Genomic DNA, 19,040 nt, shown 5'->3' on the forward strand with positions numbered 1-19,040 from the left:
AGAATTTTTTTATGGAGGTTTCCTTACGGGGGGGGTGTGGATGTCAAGGGTGATTAGCTTATGGTCAGACCTTACCAACGAGGGGGTGACCATAGGTGTGTAACATCGATTTCCCATGTTGGTAATGACCAGGTCTAGGTTATTGGAGCCCCTGGTGGGACTATGGATTAGTTGATCTAGGGCATTTATTTTTGAGGAGGTTAACAGAATTGGTGAAACTCAGTAGAGAGGTGTTGGCACTGTGTTTGGGTCAGAAGCTATGCTGTGCCCTGGATAAAAGATTGTTCTTAAGGAAGTGGTCGAGGAGTTGTTGATGGATGCATTTTTCTAGAATCTTAGCTAGTGGGGAGAGTATGGCAATGGGTCAGTAGCTGGAGAGAGAGGTGGAGGTACCACCTTTGTGTGGTGGGATTATATGTGATATTTTCCAGAGTAGAGAGACAAACTGTTCAGAAATAGAGTGGTTCATTAGAATGTATATAGGGTAGGAAACGGTGGCAGCAGCTATTCTCAGAAATTCATTTGGGAGGCGATCTGGAGTGAGAGAGCTGGGTTTTAGTTTGTTTAGGGGATTTTTTATGAAGTTGATTTGAATGGGTCTAATATAAAATGAATCACGATTAGGAGCTGTATGGGAGAGTACAGTTAAAGATGTGTGGTGGTTGTTAATGAGGGAGAATATTGAAGTGATGAAGTGAGTGTTAAATTGTGTTGTTATGCATTCAGTAGTATTGCTGCTTGAGGAAGTTGGGGTTGAGGGCGTCCCTGATTTAGAAGGTTATTTATACATTTCCAAAACTTTTGGGGGTTGTTTTGGTGTTTTTATTGGCATGTGTGGAAGTATGTTTTTTGTCATGTTTTATTTGTTTCTTGGCTTCATTTCTTAGTTGCTCATATGCTGTGAGGGAATCTTTGTTTTTGGTATTTTGATAGTGTGTTAGTATATATAATTTGGGGTGGGTTTTAATTACTTCCATATGTATTTAGCGTATATTTGGGCAAGTGTTTACTTACCCTGGGAAAGCTTCAGCATTCAGGTATGTCAGGTTTTGGTATTTTCAGTCTCGTGAAAATGAATGTCGGTGTTCTGATCTTCGGTTATTTAAAGTAGATCCATGCAGAACACCCAGTAAACATAAGTACCTAGACACACACACACACACACACACACACACACACACACACACACACACACACTGACATACACACACGGACACACACACCTTTCAGTTAGTTGTTTAAGGTCCTGAAAACTTCAGTCACTCTGTGTCTGCTGGTTATATTATTCTTGCCTGCACAGTTAATTTGTGCTACCATTACTTCAAACATATTTATTTTATTTGTGCAAACCAGAATTTCGTTCATGTCTTGTAACTCTGTTAATGTCATTTATAACCTATTAGTAATCTGTTCAATCAATGCAAAGTATTGTAAAATATAGCTTTCATTTCTAATGATAGGTGCCTCAATACCTAATGCAAGTTCACAGGAATGCCAAAATAAATGTAGCATTTCAATCAGAACTGTTATCAGCCCCAGATGCATTCAGAAGATGTGAGGAGGTAGGAACCCTCAGAAAGCCTTCAAACCCTCAGTTTGTATTCATTATGCAAAATACTGAAGGAGAAGACATATAATACTACATTTAGGTAGACAGCAGTTGCAGCTAAGCACTTAATCTATTATCCTCCTTGACTGTTTAGGAGTGACACCTTCCTCAATACCTTGTCATATATAAAATCAGAAATGGAGTGAGGTCATGTGGCATTTTGCATCCTTTCTTACTGAGTGAATGCCTTGATGACCCAATCAATATGCTCCTTCAGTTGGCATATGCTTGAGGTTGTCTGTCAAAGTATTATGTATTTTTAGTATCTTACTGTAATATATGTTTTGTTGAGTACAGTAATTTTACTGAGTTGTCTTCAGCATAATAGTATTTACTGATTGCCAGATATTTTTGTAGCTATGCCTTCTCTGGGAATAAGGTCCAAGAAAAATCTGAAAGAGTTTGCAATTTACCTTATTCTAGTTATTACTGAGTAAATCATGCAATATCAGTCCTACAACTAAAGTTGCTGTTGTATTAAAAATTCTCTATAACTGTATGATGATCCTACTTTCCCCTTAGTATAAATGTTGGCAGTATATGCACTATTTATTTAACACTTAATTAAAGGGAAATTCCGACTGGGTCAGAACCCATTTTCATCTGAGGCCTGGGGAGAAACGGTCCAGACACATGTCTTTAGAATGTGGGAAGAAGCCAGAGCACCTGGAGGAAACTCACACAAATGTAGGGAGGACATGCAGACTCTGCACAGAAAGCACCCCAGCTGAGAATTGAACTGAAAAACCTCTTGCTGTAAGGTGACAATGCTAACTGCTCTACCACTGCACTGCCCCTAGCAATAAATTAAGAAATAATGCAGTCAGAGTGAATCTGTACAAATTTGTTTACCTACTGAGTAAAATGGAATGTTTACTTCAGAAAATGTGAACATTCCATTTTACTCAGTAAGAAAACAAATTTGTACAGATTCACTCTGACTGCATTATGTGGACCCGCGGTGGTGGTGCTGCAGTAGCGTTGTCGCCTCACAGTAAGACGCTGTCCGGTTCGATTCTCAGCTAAAGCGTCTTCTGCTTGAAGACATGTGCGAATGGGTCTACCTTCGTTGAAGGTTGTGCGTCAGGGCTGGTAACTCAGCACGTAAAAATCAACTACCAATCATTAGGGGACTGGAGTTCCACTGTGGCGACCCCTAACTAGGAAAAGCCAAAAGACTCAACAACAACTTCAGAAAATGTGGCTTTTTAAAAGAAGTTTGAAATAAAACCAACACAATCTCTTCCTACACTGCCTGTGAAACAAATTGAATAATTTTTGGTGTGTCTAGCATGTATGTGTGGTTTATAGTAGTAAGTGGAAACAACTGGACTTAAAGATGCTTTGCATTAAAATAACTGGAAAATAATTGTGTTTCCAGATGCAGCAGAAAATGAGCTTTTGTGGAAATTGTTTTTGTTCCAATGTGGACACTTTAAATGTTGAGATTTTTTTCTGAACCTGAAGATCTCTTCTAGGAGTTCTGACATCTCTGATACCTGCCACATAGTTTCCTTAATGATTATACTCAGTTAACCACTTTTTTATTTCAATTTTCAAAATGTCCAAAGCATCCGCAAAAAATATTAGAAATAAGTAATGATTTCCACAATAGTTTTCATTCAGGAACATACAGAACTGCTTTGCACAGAATTGCTTTGCTTACAGTAGTATAAATTAACATGGCAAAGACAACAAATAGCCATCCACGCATTTCTGAGAATCAAGGTAAATACAGTTTTAAAATAGAAGGAGTTTGGGGCTTTGTGTTCATTTAAATGAATACCTTTCAAAATGTAGTTAATAGTCACTGATGTAGCAGATGCACTTCCATCTGTTGCACATGTCTAAAAACCCACTTTGTGTTTTCCTTTTCAGCCTCAGCACAGTATCCCAGAAGTTTTCATCTGGATGATGAGCAATAACAAACGAATAGCATATGCTCGTATTCCCTCCAAGGATATTCTGTACTCCATTGTCGATGAAGAAACAGGCAAAGACTGTGGGAAGGTGAAAACTGTTTTCCTGAAGGTACTGTTCAACATATTCTCATACTGACTCCAACATATTTCTGTATTACTAAATATCAAATGTTTTAACTGTCCTTCTCATATCTGATGCTTATTATCTGTCATGCTCATTAACATTCCATGGCAAAGAATCAAACCATTTTAGAAGCAGAATATTTATCACTGTTTGAAAAAATCTAAATATATGGTTTGATATTGCCATCTAAAATAGATGGATAGACAGACAGATATACAGATAGATACATAAATAGATAGATAGATAGATAGATAGATAGATAGATAGATACATAGATAAAGTGTACTGTTATAAAATGCTTGAATGCTGACATGTAAACCTCGACATTTGCAACAGGTAGTTTAATGTGCATGCTCCCAGCAAAACTTTAGAGTATGCAAACAGTAAAAGACTGTTTTTTGAGGGAGAAGGTCTCCCTGCACCCCATGCACACACCCTGCTAATTATATATTCTAACTCTAAGATTGCACAATCCCTGAGAAAAGGGCATATCCTAAATGTCAGGGATTGTCAGTCTTATACACCTGTCGACCATCTGTTTTGTTGACCAAAGTGTGTCGACAAAACAGATGGCAACTAAAGCAACATACAACTAAATTGAGTGTAACTCTCTCTCTCTCTCTCTCTATAAATATATATATATATATATATATATATATATATATATATATATATATATATATATAATTTTCAGGATAATTAACAAGGACAATGTATACTAATATTATGTATTCTAAATTATAGATGCTTATCACTGTATTGTAAATTTACTTAATGTACATTGTTCACAAGAACTTTCAAAATGCATCTTATAAATATTACAGTATAGTACTCTGTTAATGATATTTTTATGTTTAAAATGCACTGAATTGTACAAACTAGTGTATGCTGGTGTAATACAGTCACACAATTAAAGCATTTGCCTGCATCTCCATTTCGTTGTAATATACAAGGAATAAACATCAGAATTTTAGCACAATATGCAGTACAAATTTAGTCAGGTGATTATGGTAAAATGCAGTGTGTGGCTGATTCAGAAACAAGGGCAGTGCAGACATGCAAGGGTAAAACAGCATGACTTGTAGCAAGTACAAATGATTGTTTCATGATATGCAAATAAGGAACCCCACACAAAAAAGGCACACAAATTATGCAAATGATGTCAACAAACATGGAAAGTTGAGTCAAGAAGCATAAAACAGGTACACTATATCATGTAACAAACATAAGCTGAACAATGGAGATTTATGGCAAACAGGCAAGTGAAGATGCTAACACTGGCAGTAGCAGTAGAAGAACAGCATGTGTTAGTGGCCACTGTCTGAGCCTGTGCCTGTGACATGGCATGCTGTGGCCGTCTGTGCCACCACAGGAAGTACTGTCAGTACCTTACATATCATCACCTCACAGATCAGTGAATAGTGGACTGCAGCGGTGTGGACCCTGTCAAACTTTGTCGCTCATGAGAAAAATAGAGGGGGATGCATGTATTGTCCATCCCAGGTAACACAAAGTTATATAGGGTGTTAAACATCTTTGCTAAGGATCGTTCCAGTGACCTTCAGGGGACACTTTAGGGATATGACAGACATCAGCTTCACATATCCTATAGAAGTTCATCAACGTCATGTGCAACAATTGGAGGAGTAGATCTGGTTCCCCAGGATAAACAGGAGAAAAATGCCACTGTGTAGGCTTTTAATAATTTGTCAATTTCTCTGAAGTCGTGGGAGTCATAGAGTGCACACATTTCCATCAAGGCTTCACCTGGTTCACAGTCACTGAGATTCATCACCAAAAGGGCTTCTAGTCCCTGAATTGCCGCAGAGGGTATTTTATAAAATGTGCCCATACACCTTCCACAGTATGAAGGTCCACTCCCCCCCCCCCCAACCCAGTGAAAATGCACTTGAAAATGTCCCATCGCTTGTCTTTTGCACTGAGTATCATACTGGTTATCCATCATAGCAACCACTGCAGGGCCTATTATGGATGCCCAGAGCATTTATGTTCTGGACCACACCCTACCACATTTGGCCTCAATACAGCATGTCCATGACACCTTTTACCAGCGGATGCATGCCATATGTGTGGAAAGCCTGCAACTGGTCACTGATCACCAGGAGGGTGAACTTTTCCAGCCATTTAACACAAGTGCCTCTCTCAGGAGCCAATGTCAAGCCCTATACATGTGTGGATTCCACATGTCAGTCATTGCATGGGCATATATGGAATGGTGTGGAAAACATCTTCCTACAGTTACTGCTACACTTAGCAGACCCTTCTAGTGTTCTGCACATCCCCCCATTCACCCATTGCAACAAAGATCGTATCCTTCCTAGACCTCTTCCTGCATACCTGCCTATTGGTCTCATGCAGTCTGTTATGTACAGACTGTTACACCCCATTACTAAGCATTGCTATGCCTCACCCTGTGCACAGTGGAGGGGGCATTATGTATTTTCTAGCATGTTCTTCTATAGGTGCCCAATGCCTATGGTGTCCTCCACCATAGCTTAAAATTACCAATCCATATCACTGTACAGAATTCCCACGTCCACATACCCAATGGTTCTATCTTATTGTTACTGCCATCTCTCACAGGTGTTGATGAGACTGCTGGAGTAAACTGCTAAACCTACAGTGGAACCACTCTGATTTGCTCCAATAGTAGAAGGCAGAAGTTAGGGTGAGGAAAAGAGATGAATCATTTTTATATTCCTGTAATGTTGCCTGGTGTACCTGTGCACCAAAGTGTGCATACTTTGTTTTACAGCAACAGAGGAGTGAGGGCTTAATATGGTAGCATGTAGAAGGTGGGAGAAACACTTCTGGCAGTGGAGTACATTTGCCATATGTACCAGCCACTTTAGAATGCCACTAAAGGTTACTCTATATATGTATAACAATATATTCTCTTTTTCTCAGGTCAAGCTGCATAGAGGTAGTGAAGTGGTTATGATTACCACAGCCTGCCTCAGCTGACTTCTCTAGTAAGGTCTGCCTCTCAGCAGGGGTACACAAGTCACTCTGCAGACGTTGACCAGGAAGGATTGTCAGTAGCCTCCATGGCCACATCTAAACAGAAGAGCATCTAATAAGACAGATATAGGCTATTCTGATGTTGATTCTGTAGGGTCTCCAAACATCTCTCGGCATCAGTCAAACAGGATGGTTTATACTGAGGTATACCTGCCTCAGCACTGCTGAGTGCCTTCTGGCATGGCTTCTAGAGCTTTAAGATTGGCAGGTCCTGACAACTGGGACTTGGGGGTAGTACAACTTGCCCATGTCATCAGCCATGGAGCTGAGTGGTGGCTGGATATGTTGCCCTCTGCCCAATCTGATGTCCATCCTGGGACCCTGTTGTGTCCACAGCCAATTGTTCCATTTCCTCTTGTGACTTTGATACTTAATTCATTGTCCAACCCACTCCATCATCAGCTACCCACTCTATGTCTGTCTTTGTCCATCCATTGTCAACCCCACCTTTTGTGTGCCTGCATGTAACTGTGTCTTATGTTTGTTTGCCTACCCCTACTACCTTCTCTCTCTGTCTTTATCCCATCCACAACTGCCCCTCACTATCTTCCCCACCTACCCTTTCTATATATTGCAAACGGGCTGTCTCTCACCAATAAAATATTTCTCTTCCTTCACTTCATGTCTCCCACTTTTCCTCCTTATTTGTATGATCAACTGAGTCAGCATCAGGAATTAATGATAACATTTCTGTCAAACGTCATTTGAAATATGTTAATAATTAGTTATTTGTATGCATTTTGTTTTAAGAAAATGTGGGTATGTGTTAGTTATATTAATAATTTTATACTGATATTGTACTTATTTTAAAAAAATGTAGAACTGTATTAATCAAGGAAATGATGTCATGATGATTGTCAGTATAAAAGGAAATGAATGTATTTGTATGAGTGTTCTGAGGAAGTTCTGTAATAAATGGGACGAAAGAGCTAAACTTCTCTCTGGCACCAGTGGCATTTTGTTCTTGAGTTGTTTTTTTTTTTTCGCTCTGTGTTTTTTTGAGTCGGTACGTTGGGCTATTTGGATGACTATGAGTGGAAGCTATGTGGCAATTCATTGTACATGCAAATGTGCATGCACTCAGTAGTGCTAGTCTGCTTTGGAGGTGACATCAGGCATGTCGATCATGTGGCCTTCTGTAGCTCTGTTCATCCGCTGGATAGAACTGTTCTTTTCCTTGAGATGGCATCTTTATTTTACTCTGCATTCCTTTCTTTATTATATCGAAACTAAGAAAGCCCTACTATGTGTGTAAATAGATCCATGCTGCATCACACTGTAAGCTGCACAGCATTTGACGTTGTGCTGGCATGTTATAGTTGTCTCCTAATCCTCGCGTTCATCTTTTAAAACATTTGCAATATTAACATCAGGGCTTCCAGTTAATGCTTTCATAGGGTAACACCTCTGTATAAATCCCTCTGCTGAAACTTACATCAGTCTTGTTGCATTTGAACTTTTTCATTGGTGAAAGTCATCCATCATAGTTCATTTTGTTTAAAACCCTCAGATATTTAAAACTTTATTTTGATTCAAAATCTCTGTTCTCCATGGATAATGTGATAACTTCATATGAAGCCTAAAATAACCCCATTATCCCCCTGATTTGCCTACGCCTTCAGATTCTATTAATTAAAATGACCAATTAGGGCAAACTGTCAAACTATCAGTCTTCATCAGGAGATGCTAGTAATTCAGTAAAACCACAAAAATTAAGTGACAGTAATTTTCTGTCAATAGAAAGCATGGTAAAAAAATTTAAAGAAACTGTAGCAATACAAGAAAATATTTCTTCCAATGAAATAATTTCATCTCATCATACAGTTACAGAGTCCATAACACGTTGTCGAAGTTTTACAACTTCGAATGCTATATGGTCAAACCCATATGTTCGAAGTTGTAAAACTTAAAAAACTTAAAAAAAAAAATAATAACAATAAATAAATTACCTGGCGGTTGTAAGTAGGGGGGCAAGCACCTCTGCACCCCCCCATGTGGAGGTGCACACCCCCTGCTCTTTAAATATACCAATTCCGAGACCACACTATAATGCAGTACAGTGTGGAAAGGGAAGATTTGGCTTTACTAGACTGTAGTGCGATCTCATAGTTGGTATATTTAAAGAGCGGGGGGAGGTGCAGGAGGACCAATATACCCAGCTACCTTGAAAAGATGCATTGTTCCTTAAATTAGTCTATTTAGGGCACCTGTGCTAAGATGTGATCTGTGGGCTTTGCTTATTTAGGTTAACACAACTTTTTGACAACAATATTAACTTGTCCCATGAGCTATGCTGAAAATTTCATCCTCAAATGGAGCAGTTATTTTTCAGTCAAAGTTAGCATTTCACTTGCCTGCCATTGCTGAAACCACTAAATATAACAAATGCTAAAAGTAAGCTGCTTTACCATTCTGACATAAAAAATTACATCCATAAGGGCTCAGAGTTTTTAAGGAACTAGAGGAAACCATGCCCTATGTCACAATCCACTGTCTTTTTCCCAGGTTAGACAAATGGATCTGAAACTAACCCTGGACAAGTCTGCCTGTGCTAAGTCAGTGTAGCCCTGCAGTCAGTCCACTCAGAACAAGATGTCTAAGGATAGTGATCCTCCAACATTAGATGCTATTACATAAAAGAAGCCCGTTTAGTCAACCATTATTTTTTTCCTCTTTTTAATGCCAGCCAGATAGGTTTGGACATGAACAACGAGGCACCACTCGATACCTAAAGTGAGTTTGACTGCTGATGTACTGTATATAAATTATAATAATACACAATATTGGTTGACAGCTATTTCTTCCTACCACAGTAATGCAGATCATCTTTCGGCTGTAAAATCTGAGCATATTTTTTCTTGATTATATGTGTTATGTGAATTTTTTTGCTTGAGTATGCAAGTGAATCCAAGTGGCTTGTGTGGGAATAGAGACCACAGCCTTCTGATCTTCCAGCATCAAGGGTGTTAAAGCACTAATACTAACATCCACTGAAGTTCTCTGTGTGGAAATCAAGCCCTGACTCCAGTAATGACAGTACCAAATCCTAGCCTCTAGACCATCCCCAAAGAATTCCAGTAAGTGAGATCATCTGAGCTTTATCTAGACATAGATTCAAACTATCTTGGTAATATCCTGAGTAGTACACTGTTTCTCTATTTTATAAATTTGATACGTCACAAAGGACCTCTGGCTGAAGCAAGGCTTTAAAATATATGCCTCAGCCTTTTGTAAATATTCAGATGTACCAATGTGCTTCACAACTGCTTGACCTGCCTTGTACAAACATTCATTTACTTATTTAATTATTGATATATGATTACCAGGAAAGCCAGACTGGGTAGGAGCCAATTTTCAGCAGATGTCCAGGAAGAAAAGCTCCAAAATAGTAGAAAAATTTTAAGAACAATAATTTTACAAATCATTTTAAGAATAATTTTACAATTTTCAGAAGTAATACAAAAAATATCTACAGTTTAAATAAGTATACCAAATTAGACATAATATGAAAATATTATGAATAAATCACGAACGAACCACCATGGACATCCAAAAACACTAGAAATCCTTTATTAAAATGAACCCTTGATAAAAATCCTTTTCCTTGTGGAAAAATATATAAAAACACAAAAGGTGCACCATTCAGGATGGATAAGTACCTTCGGGATTTCCCTTCCTCAGATCCTGTTACAACTGAAAAAAATGTTCCAGTTAAGGAAGGTTTAACCAATCAAGAAGTTTACACAAGCTGACACCTCCAGTGTAAGCCAGAGGTAAAACATCCTATCAGGACCTGATGGCAAAATTACACCCTCCCTAATATCCAGTCAATGGAAAAACTTAAAGTGTGAGTTAAAACATCACTCCATTTGGTGTGCATTTACATTCAAATGAACACTGCAACACTTTAGTTAAAAATAAAACAAGATGTAGTGAATTGACACTCTGTTCCAATGAAATAAATCTTGGCGCATAAGAAATTGTTGTTCACAGTGCATGAACCATAATGAAACAACCTAAAGCAATCACAGTGCATGTATTAGCCAATTACTTCAGTTCATGCCAATAAAATATTCTATACAAGAAATAGCAAAGAAAGGGGGAGCAGTGAGGGGGGGGCACATGATTCTCCTTGATTCAAAGCTAGCTGGAAAAATCAGTGACAGGTTTTGAAACATTTGATCTTTAGAATGGGTTTTAATGGTACCACACCATTAAGTCCAGGTTCACGATCAGCTTGTAGGTTGATGATCCAATCAATCTCAGCAACTTCAGTACAATTCTGCACATCGCCTCCACTTATGTTTTCAGGAATCAACTGTAGCACCATAAACTTAAAGGCGTGTGCAGGATCATGAACCTGGACTTGTGTCTCCCCCCCCCCCCGACTGGATGTTTCATTATGGTTCATGCACTGTGAACAATAGCCTCTTATGCGCCAAGATTTATTTCATTGGAACATAGTGTCAATTTACTACAACTTGTTTTATTTTTAACTAAGGTGTTGCATTATTCTTTGAATCTGTCTAAAGAAAGAGGACTGGTATCTGCTCTAGCAGAGCAGTGTTCATTTGAAAGTAAATGCAGACCAAATGGAGTATTGTTTTAACTCACACTTGAAGTTTTTCCACTGACTGTTTTTTAGGGAGGGTGTAATTTTACCATCAGGTCCTGATAGGATGTTTTCCCTCTGGCTCACTCTGGAGGTGTCAGCTTGTAAACTTGATTGGTTAAGCATTCCTTAAATGGAACATTTTTTTTAGTTGTAACAGGATCGGAGGAAGGGAAATCCCGAAAGTGCTTATCCATCCTGAATGGTGCACCTTTTGTGTTTTTATATATTTTTCCACAAGGAAAAGGATTTTTATCGAGAGTTCATTTTAATAAAGGATTTTTGGATGACTATGGTGGTTTGTTCGTGATTTATTCATAGTACTGCTTTTTATTTCACAGAACACCTTCAGCTGCTAGTAGATTTTTTTTTTGGAGTATGAAAATACTGGTTAAGAATAGATATAAGTTATATGGCAATGATTTAATATTTAGAGAAATTTTTGCCAGTTTATAGAGAAATTAAAGGTAAATTAGTATAATACAAACAGGAACTGCAATATGAAGTGAGAGAAAAGTAGGTTATTGTATATTTAGAGAGAAAGCCAGAGAACAAAATAGACAGAAGTAAGGAAATACGTGTAGAAAGGAGATTAAGGAGGTGTAGGGTATGAATAGGTACCATATAACCCAAAACAGTGGTTATGTGCTGGGAAAATTTTGAAAGTATTTACCCTAACCCTAACCCTAAGGCATTTCTTTATACCACAAAGTTAGTCTGGATGCTTTCAACCACAGCTTTTATGTCAGTGAAGTCAAGGGGCATCTTCAGGAATCTGAGTGTAAACAATAATGTCTTGTCCATTACTAAAATTGTTGGTATAATATATATGATGTTGTTGCTGAAAGATGGGACATTGGACAGTACAAAGGACTGCATATAAAGACGTGAACAATTCATCTTGTAGAACCTGTCCCTAACAATATTCTGGAAGAGACTGTATAAGTCCAAAGATGATGCCACAATGCAAACAAAAAAATGATTGATTTTAACAATTGGCTTAGCTTCTGGTGACAGTCCAAGGGAATCCAATATCTGTCAGCCTGGAAAGGCATGGTCGACAGGCATGCTGCTTTGCCACAGACAGTATGCACCTGTCTCCTCTGGGCTTTCAGATATACTATAAGCAGTGTCAAAATAAGCCACCTTCTCACATAACAAAATCCTCTCTAATCAAACTCAAGGTATTGCTGCTTAATGCTAAGGAGTCTAAACAAGAAATTGCACTCCCTAGAAGCAGTCATCACTTTGGAAGATATTGATGTCTGTGCATTTACCGAGACATGGTTCAAGGGCGCAGAGAGTACCTCAGCAGTGCAGGGTTAGAATGCCTTCTATGCAATCTGACCATAAACTGAGCATAAAAGAACCAAAGTAAGAGGTGTATCCATCTTCATTAAGGATAAGTACACCTTGAGAGTCGTCAAAGAGTATGCCTCTCTTGAGCTACTCCATGTCCAATTAGCTATAAGCCAAGCCGCCTACCACATCATAGCTAGCTATAGGTCCCCCACTATGAAACAGGGAAAGCATACTGCATACCTGGATTTACTGGACTCACTTGCCATCCAGTCCACCCCTGACTCATGGGTGATTTTAATTATTCTACTATCAACCAGAAACACAAATGTCCACAAACGTGCTGGCTCAGAAATTCTAGGACTTTGTCAGTGCAAATGCTCTGGAACAGCTAGTCAGTATACCAACAAGAGGTTCAAATGTCCTAGACATAGTACTCACTAACATGTGAGAGCATTGCACCCCCATGTGATGTTCTCCCTGGTAACATCAAACCATAAGTCAGTCTTCTTCAATGTAATTTTAAGACCAGATACCACATCAAGCTCAACAATCCTTAATTTTTCTAACACAAATTACCTCTTACTAAGTGATGGTATAAGAAGTTTCAAAGCTCCCTCTAAGGCAGATAACATAGACTCCTATGCAGAGGTATACATCAATGCACTGTATAACAACTTAAGCAGTTGTATAGAACTGCCTGTACTTAACCGGATTAAAACCAGATCTTAGTGTAAAACAAGCCACCATGGTGGATGCCTAGTATAAACAGGCTACACAACAAGAGAAAGAAACTAATGAACAACAGCAAGATGGAACTGGCTCAGCAGAGGAAGAAATCTCTTTCTAGCTTAAACAAACAAATTAAAGATCTTGTCAAGTCCTCCAAAGCTAAGTACGAAGCAAAAATAGCCTCCCTAGTTAAAGATAATCAGAAGACATTCATTAACAACATCCAAAATCTAAAAGGGAATACCCAGTTATGGGCTGAACTGGTTGTGGATGCACCATCCATACTCAACCAGAGGTAATAGCCAACCTGCTAGTTGACAGATTTGGAGCAAACTTCACCACCCTCCATCCCCTCCAGTCATTCCCCAAAGTATATCTGCCACCATTCCTCAGCCTATTATCTCAAGAGAGCAGACCAACTCAGTGCTCTCCAAGGCCAAAAACATGGCATCAGTGGGACCAGAAAACATCCCAGGTTGCCTTAAAACATGACCTAGCAGAGCCTGCTGGATCCCTGTTTAACCACAGCCTGTGAACAGGCTATGTTCCAGCAGAATGCAGGACAGCAACAGTAATCCCTCTGCAAAAAGGGAAACCATCAACCGACCCTGGGAATTATAGGCCCATAAGCCTGACTAGCCTCATCTGCAAGGCCTGGAAAGACTCATTATGGACCTTATTAGTAAGGACACAGGTAATCTCCAAACTCTGGACCCAACCCAGTTCAGATTTGTTACAAGTAGATCATGCCTGTTAAACATGGTTGACTTTTTTAAGAAAGTCACCAAGGCCCTGGATGAGGGAATGACAGTGCATACAGCCTATTTTGACCTAGCCAAGGCATTTGACACAATCCTCCACTCAAGTCAAATATTATTATATGTATTATAGAGAAACTCTCCCAATGGGGAGTTATCCCCTGCACCACCAGATGGGTAGCCAACTGGCTCACGAACAGGACACATGCTGTCAAAGTGGGTGACTTCACCTCTAGCAAGAGACCAGACACCAGTCCTGACAAACTTGGACAGCCTGTGGCTGACCAGATTCTCTGACGATTGCAAGTTGGGAACAATCATTGAGTCCCTCAACAATGTTAATATGCTACAGACAGGGTTTACGCAGACAAATGATTAGTGCCAAAGCCATGGATTAAAGCTAAATGCAAAAAAAATGCATTATTATTCCCTTTGAGAAAGCTGACATCCCTGCTAATTGCATTATAGACAACACCCCCCTAAGTGTACACCCAGTTGTACATGATCCTGGTACTTGGGTTGATAGCAATCTGAACTTTGACCACCACATATCTGTAGTAGTAAGGTAATCCTTCTATGTGGCACATCTTATAAGTAAAGGCATCACATCTAGGTCTAAGGATGTTATAATTCCATTATACCCAGCTCTCATCCGACCAATAATTGAGTACAATGCTCCTTTTTGCATGAACTGCACCAGACATCTGCAGCAATTGGAGAAACCACAGAAAGTTCTCACCAAGAAATTACAGGGTACAGAAAACAATTCTTAAGTGGAAAGACTGAAAGCCCTGTCACTGTATTCTGTCTCCTACAGGCTTCTAAGGGGTGACCTGTGCCTGGCTATCTAGGCAATCTCTGACCCAGCCCTGATGGAAGTCCGACACATCCCTAAACCAAACTGCAGGAGGATCATTCGCTCCAGAGATCTTAACCTAGCCTCTGTCATAAAAAGGTCATGGTGGAGAGATAGATACATACATCTCCCAGAGACTGTCATTTCTCTGTAACAAGCTTCTAATTCACGTGAAACAGAGCCCTGACCCTCTTCAAATGCAACCTAGATCAATGGATGAGTGACTGCAGATTCACTCCTGGGGTGGCACCCATGTCCTTCCTGGACAGAGAAAGTCAGTATTAACTACCATAGACCTTTACCTCTGTGAACTTCACTCATCTAACCACTGACAGTTGAGACAGCTTAGGATAAATATGGTTAGGCTTGCAAGGGCTCTAGCACCGTTGGCCTAGTAATGTCCTATGAACCTATGAACTTATAAGTTGTTGACCATCATGATCTTAGTTGCAAAGAAAGTAATCACTTTGCATTGGAAATTTGCATCAGATCCCACATTAACTGGGTAGTATGGTCATGAGGAAAGTGTGAAACAGATGGAAATTGGAACTGCAACCATTAGAGGTATCTCTGTAGTCTAGATGTAGCTCTAGGATTTTTTGCAGTAAGCAATGAAAAAAACTAAGCAGAAGGTTTCCTCCAAAACCACATTCAAATGAAAAATTGATTTAGTTCATAGTTCAGTGCTAGGCAAAGTGTTCTTGTGGGTCATTTCAAGCCTAGCCAATCACTCCATGTGAGAATCAATCCCTACACCTAAGGTAAACACCATGACCATTATGCCAACTCTTTCACTAGCAAATTGCTAAGATGTTGAAACATTTTTGAGGATTCATTAAATAGCTACCATATCACATTAAGGGACTTAGTAAAAAGGCCCTGTTAATGTAATGCAGTATTTTGAGATTCAAAGACACAGTAACTGTAATGAAGAAAGACCTCATTATGGCCTAATGTGCATGTCACTGAATCACATTAATTACCATGAAATCCAGTTAATCACTTCCTGTGGTAATTAACAGTGCTGCCATGACATTGTATAAGCAGAGGCACCTCCATTCACTTTTCTACACACACACACACACACACACACACACACACACACACATATATACACACACACACAACGACACACACATTCACACACCATAGACACCATTCCTGTCTGTGTTGTCCGGACATCCCTGAAGTCATCATAGTTGCCATTGTAAATCATGAAATGTTTCTGTTTTTAGTTAATACTAGACAATAGAAACAACTCTGATCCAAAACAATACCAAAACAGCAAAATCTTCAGAAGTCAGGAATCGAAAAACAGGAACCAAAGTCAAATCCAAAAGCAAATTCTTTATTCTCCAACGCCTTGGTGTAACCACCTTTCAAGAGTATACATTCTCACTAAAAGAATGGATATATATATACTCATAGCAATTAATTAAACAATTAATTAAACAATTATGTTCAAAAAAGTTTTAAAGCAGACACCTCCAGTTTATTTCATTATTCAGTCCACAGGGTGTCATTGTATTGTATTTCAAAATAAAAATACTTTCCTTATATTGTAAGTTATATTTCAAAGCATTTTCATCATTACAAAAACATTTCACACTTTCTAAAATTGTTCCTGTTAAAAAAGAAGCATCACTATTATGATAAACACTAAAATATGTGGCAATAAATTTATTTTCCCTTTTATGTCTTATGTCTCTAATGTGCTCACCTAACCTAATACGAAACTCTCTTTTAGTTTCACCTATATAATATAATCCACAGGGACAGTGTAAAGCATACACAACTCCCTTGCTTCTACAGGTAAAACTATCTCTTACTGTGAACCTAATGTTGTTAATATAATTAAATGTTCTAACTATATTCCTACAAACACTGCATCTACTGCAACATCTTGTACCAAATTCACTTAGTGGTCTTGGTAAACAAAATTTTGGCATTACAAATTTACCATGTACCACCATATCTTTCAAATTTCTTCCCTTTTATAGGAGAATAAAGGTTTTGTGGCAAAATGTGCATCAACACCTTGTCTTTCACTAAAAATTTCCAAAAATGTTCCACTACATCCTTTATGTCTCCACTTTTTACATTATATGAAGAGACAAAATAAATATCCTTACAAGTTTTATCACTGGTTGCCAGATGATATTTCTTATAATGGTGATATTCACCCTTATTACATTTATTCCTTACCATATTATTCTCCTTTTTTACCTTCATAAGGGTATTTTCTAAAATATTCACACTGTACCCTCTTTTCAAAAACATATTATATGTGATATCCCATTCCCTTTGTAGATTTTCTTGTGTGTTACATAATCTAGATACCCTTGCCAATTCCCCATAAGGGAGAGCTTCCAAAGTATGTACAGGATGGCAACTAGATGCATGAAGGTATTGATTACCATCTATAAACTTCCTGTGTATATTTGATATAATTTTACCATGTTCTGTACCCTCCAAAACAAGATCCAAAATATTACTTTGTTTCCCTTCTGTATTCCATCAAATTCTAACCCAAATGGGTTACCATATAAGTCTGTCAAAAATTCATTAACTGAATCAAAACAACCATCACAAATAAAAATCAAATCATCTATGTAACAAAAATAAAATAACACATTACATTTCATAAAATTTAACTCAAATAGAAATTTCCTTTCAAAAAAATTCATAAACAAATTGGCATACATGGGGGCAAAAGCTGCCCCCATTGCTGTACCTTGTTTCTGCCGATACAAAACATCATTAAAAATAAAATAATTATTCTTTAAACAGAAATCCAACAAATCTACTATGAAATCAACAGAAGGGTTGTCTTTTAAAGAAGATCTCACTGCATTGAGGCCATCATCATGTCTAATAGAAGTGTATAGACTTTTAACATCCATAACCAACCAATACATTTTGTTGTTCCAAGAGATAGAGGATATTTTGTTTAAAAATTCCATACTATCTTTGATGTAAACTGGAGATTTAACTACATATGGTAAAAATATTCTATGTAAAATCAAACCAGTGTTATGTAGGAAATAGTTGCAGGTTGAAATAATGGGTCGACCTGGGGGGTTATGTAAGTTCTTATGTATTTTTGGTAAACAAAAGAATACAGCTAGGTCCTTTCTATCATTATCTAACCTATTCCTCACATCCTTCTCTGTAAAAAACCCCAGCCTGACTCCCCTGTCCAACATGTGTTTAAATTTTGTAACAGCCTTTTGATAATGAATCATATTGCTTCTTTCATATGTTGTTTCATCCTGCAAATGATTCATACACATCTCAAAATATTGCACAACACTCATTATAACAATTTTGTTTCCCTTATCGGAAGGTTTAATAATAATATCCTTCCTGTCACATAATTCTTTTAAAGCACTCCATTCTTTATAAGTTAAGTTATATAAACTATTACATCTATTCAATTTCATATTTCTACATATATTCTCACATTCAAATTTAATCATGGAGCCATAATGAATAGCTCTCTGGTTAATAAAAGGCGGAATAAATTTGTTAGAAGAAGCTACATAAGACATATCTATTGCATTGCCAACAATAGGAAATTGCACATCATCATTACTTATACATTCATCACATGAATAAAAACTATCCTCAGATTCACATGAAGAAAAGCCTCCATGTGCAGAATTAAAACATCCTTGGTCCCTGCTAAAATGAACTTTCAAATGTATCTTCCTAAGAAATTTAAAAATATCTTGCTGTATCAAATATTCTTTAGGAAAAACAGTAGGTATAAACTTTAAACCTAAACATAACACAGCAAACTGTTCATCAGACAAATCACAACCAGATAAATTTAGAACAATACTTTTATCATTAAAGTCATTACTGTTTAAATTTCTTGTTGTTATATTGTTGTCCATACCTCCGATTCTGACGAAAATTGTCAGGTTGATTGAATTTCTGAACAGAGACATCTTCTTGCTCATAACTTCTCAGGCGTTTCTGTCCCTGTTGAAATGTTCGTTCCTGATGCTGCAAGCCTCCATTGTTAAACTCCTGTTGCATCCTACGTGGTTGTGCTGGTCTAGGTAATTCCGGAAATTCCAT

General features: G+C 38.0%; 1 protein-coding gene across 13 annotated transcripts in view; it reads left to right on the plus strand.

The window, feature by feature from the left end:
* OTOF (otoferlin) overlaps nt 1–19,040 on the plus strand; it is a 2,911,272-nt gene that overhangs the window by 2,347,723 nt on the left and 544,509 nt on the right. For all 13 annotated transcript variants that reach the window (XM_044062838.1, XM_044062837.1, XM_044062844.1 and 10 more), the window contains exon 22: nt 3,488–3,640. In XM_044062838.1, coding sequence (XP_043918773.1) covers nt 3,488–3,640 — 153 coding nt within the window. The remainder of the gene's footprint in view (nt 1–3,487; nt 3,641–19,040) is intronic.

The sequence above is a fragment of the Protopterus annectens genome, chromosome 2.part1 (assembly GCF_019279795.1).
Source record: "Protopterus annectens isolate FY-2018-M chromosome 2.part1, PAN1.0, whole genome shotgun sequence".
Lineage (NCBI taxonomy): Eukaryota > Metazoa > Chordata > Ceratodontiformes > Protopteridae > Protopterus > Protopterus annectens.